The 2,001-nt window shown below is 37.0% G+C and overlaps 1 protein-coding gene across 1 annotated transcript; it reads right to left on the bottom strand.

The window, feature by feature from the left end:
• Positions 1-425: 425 nt before the first annotated feature.
• On the bottom strand, positions 426-1,389 carry LOC111390647 (cytochrome b6-f complex iron-sulfur subunit 2, chloroplastic-like). Its single transcript, XM_023015710.1, has 4 exons — positions 1,286-1,389; positions 1,191-1,218; positions 647-748; positions 426-551 (listed from the first exon to the last, which is right to left on the bottom strand). Exons 1-4 carry the CDS (start codon positions 1,387-1,389, stop codon positions 426-428), a joined length of 360 nt encoding a protein of 119 aa, XP_022871478.1.
• Positions 1,390-2,001: the final 612 nt, after the last annotated feature.

The following is a 2,001-nucleotide window of genomic DNA, read 5'->3' as shown; positions in this document are numbered from 1 at the left end:
ATTGCTTTTATATTACAAATTGTGGCAATTCAACATAAGATAATTTGACTTATTTGATTAACCATCTAGAAACAATTAAAAAGTGACTTGTTGCTTTTAGTTGTATAATTCCGCACGTTAGGTCAAAATAAATTGGCTAAATAAAACTTTCAAGTGATATCTAGAGCTTTTCAACACGAAAATATTACGAGGCAGAATATGAGAATTTACTAGATCAAAAATCAAGATCAATGATTATTGTTACAAGATTCGATGTACTCTCAAACAAATCTAATGTGTTTCTAATGTTTCAAAGAGATTATAAGATATGGAGTATACATAAGACCTCTATTCTAGTGTTTTAGATGAAATAGGAATCAAGAAATTTATAAGAATCGGGAATTTGTTCCTAGGCGAATAACACCGCCTATTAAGCACACTAGCTTTCAGCTAGCGAGTGACCAAGGCAGCACTTGAGCACTGGGTCTATAGCGTTTAGGCACTACGTCTAGTGACAAAAACCTCCAAATCACTTCGAATGGGACGCTTGATGCCTTGTCTTCGTCCAAAACCTGTCAAATCCATATTTTGAAACTCTCAATAAAACACCAATTCCTTTCCAACCAAAACGCCAATACCTAATGGAATGTGGGTCACAATTCAATACTGAACTATGCAAATCCTTTGTACTGATTTGACTATTGTATTGAGAGCCAGGGCAGAGGCAAATGAACTTGTTCTCTATAGCATTCCATGGCAAATACAAGTCCTAAATGTGCTCACACTATACTAAGCCTCTGTCTGGCAATCATTATTTGGGAAAAAATATTTTGAATAGTGAATTTTAAAAGAATATGTGGTTAAAAAATAGGAAAAATTTTGGGTTTACATGCAAAATATTTATTGTGAGAATATGTGGTTGAAAATGAGTATAAGAATAAAAGTAGTTTGAAATAATGGTTATCAAATAGGGGCTAACGCCATATCTCCATGCACTTTTTTTCACAATCGACATCTCTTAGAAATCAACTGGACAAGAATATTTGGTGCATAGTAATGAATAGAACTATGTGCATGATTATATGAAATGAGAAACAAGTATCTTCAAGCCTTGAGTAAGGGTGTTATCACCAGGTCATTGGTTTTTTAGCCACGTCGATGCTATTACATCATTCCCAAGGGCTTCCTTAGCCATTTTCCACCTCCAGCACCTCCTGACCACCTCCAGCACCTCCTGACCTGTTGAATCAATATCTTTTAGATTTCCTTAAGCATTTAGAAGACGTAGAAATGAGAGAGAGCTAACCTGGTGGTGGGTGCAAAGAAATAAGCATAAGGAACCAGCATGCCAGCAGTGGAAGGTGAAATAGCACCCAAAAAGAACAAGTTCATAAGCTGTCTTTTTCCCATGTTCGGCACATGGTCATCTGCTGAAATCCTTGCATATTGGAATCTGATCTTCATACCCTTTACCTTTTTCTCACTCGTATATGGTTATTCTTGAAATAGCTTCAAAGTACTGGATAAGTGGGCTTTGCCTTCAATCAGACCATTGAGATGATGGATGCAGAAGTTCAGCTCCTCCAAATGGAGAATAACTAATAGTACTCCTTGTTGAGGAAAATATCTATCAACAGCTCCAGTCTTCTCAAGCAAACTTCTTGCAACAACAGATTACTTGCCTCAATCATCTCCAACAGATTACTTGCCTGATTGCAAGGAATTCCAATAGAAGAGTAGCCTAGAATCACGTCCAATTGTTGACTGTAAATCTTAAATTTAGGGACTCGTTTACTGCTAAACATGTATATATACATATGTGCTGTAGTGTAAATCATTAAGCTGAAAATATAGTTTTTCTCCAGCATTACCTCTTTCAATATTTCTTCTCCTGCCATCTCTTCTTTCTTGGTATCAGAGCATCTCAGGCTCACGCCAACTCTCAATCCAACACCTCCTTCATGGCCATTTCAACCACTGCTGTTGACACCAACATTGGATCTTCATCTGCCACTTCCTCCC

This window comes from Olea europaea, unplaced genomic scaffold, assembly GCF_002742605.1.
Source record: "Olea europaea var. sylvestris unplaced genomic scaffold, O_europaea_v1 scaffold701, whole genome shotgun sequence".
Taxonomy (NCBI): domain Eukaryota; kingdom Viridiplantae; phylum Streptophyta; class Magnoliopsida; order Lamiales; family Oleaceae; genus Olea; species Olea europaea.
Note: the sequence above shows the minus strand (reverse complement) of the source record. Positions and strands in the feature narration are given on the sequence as shown.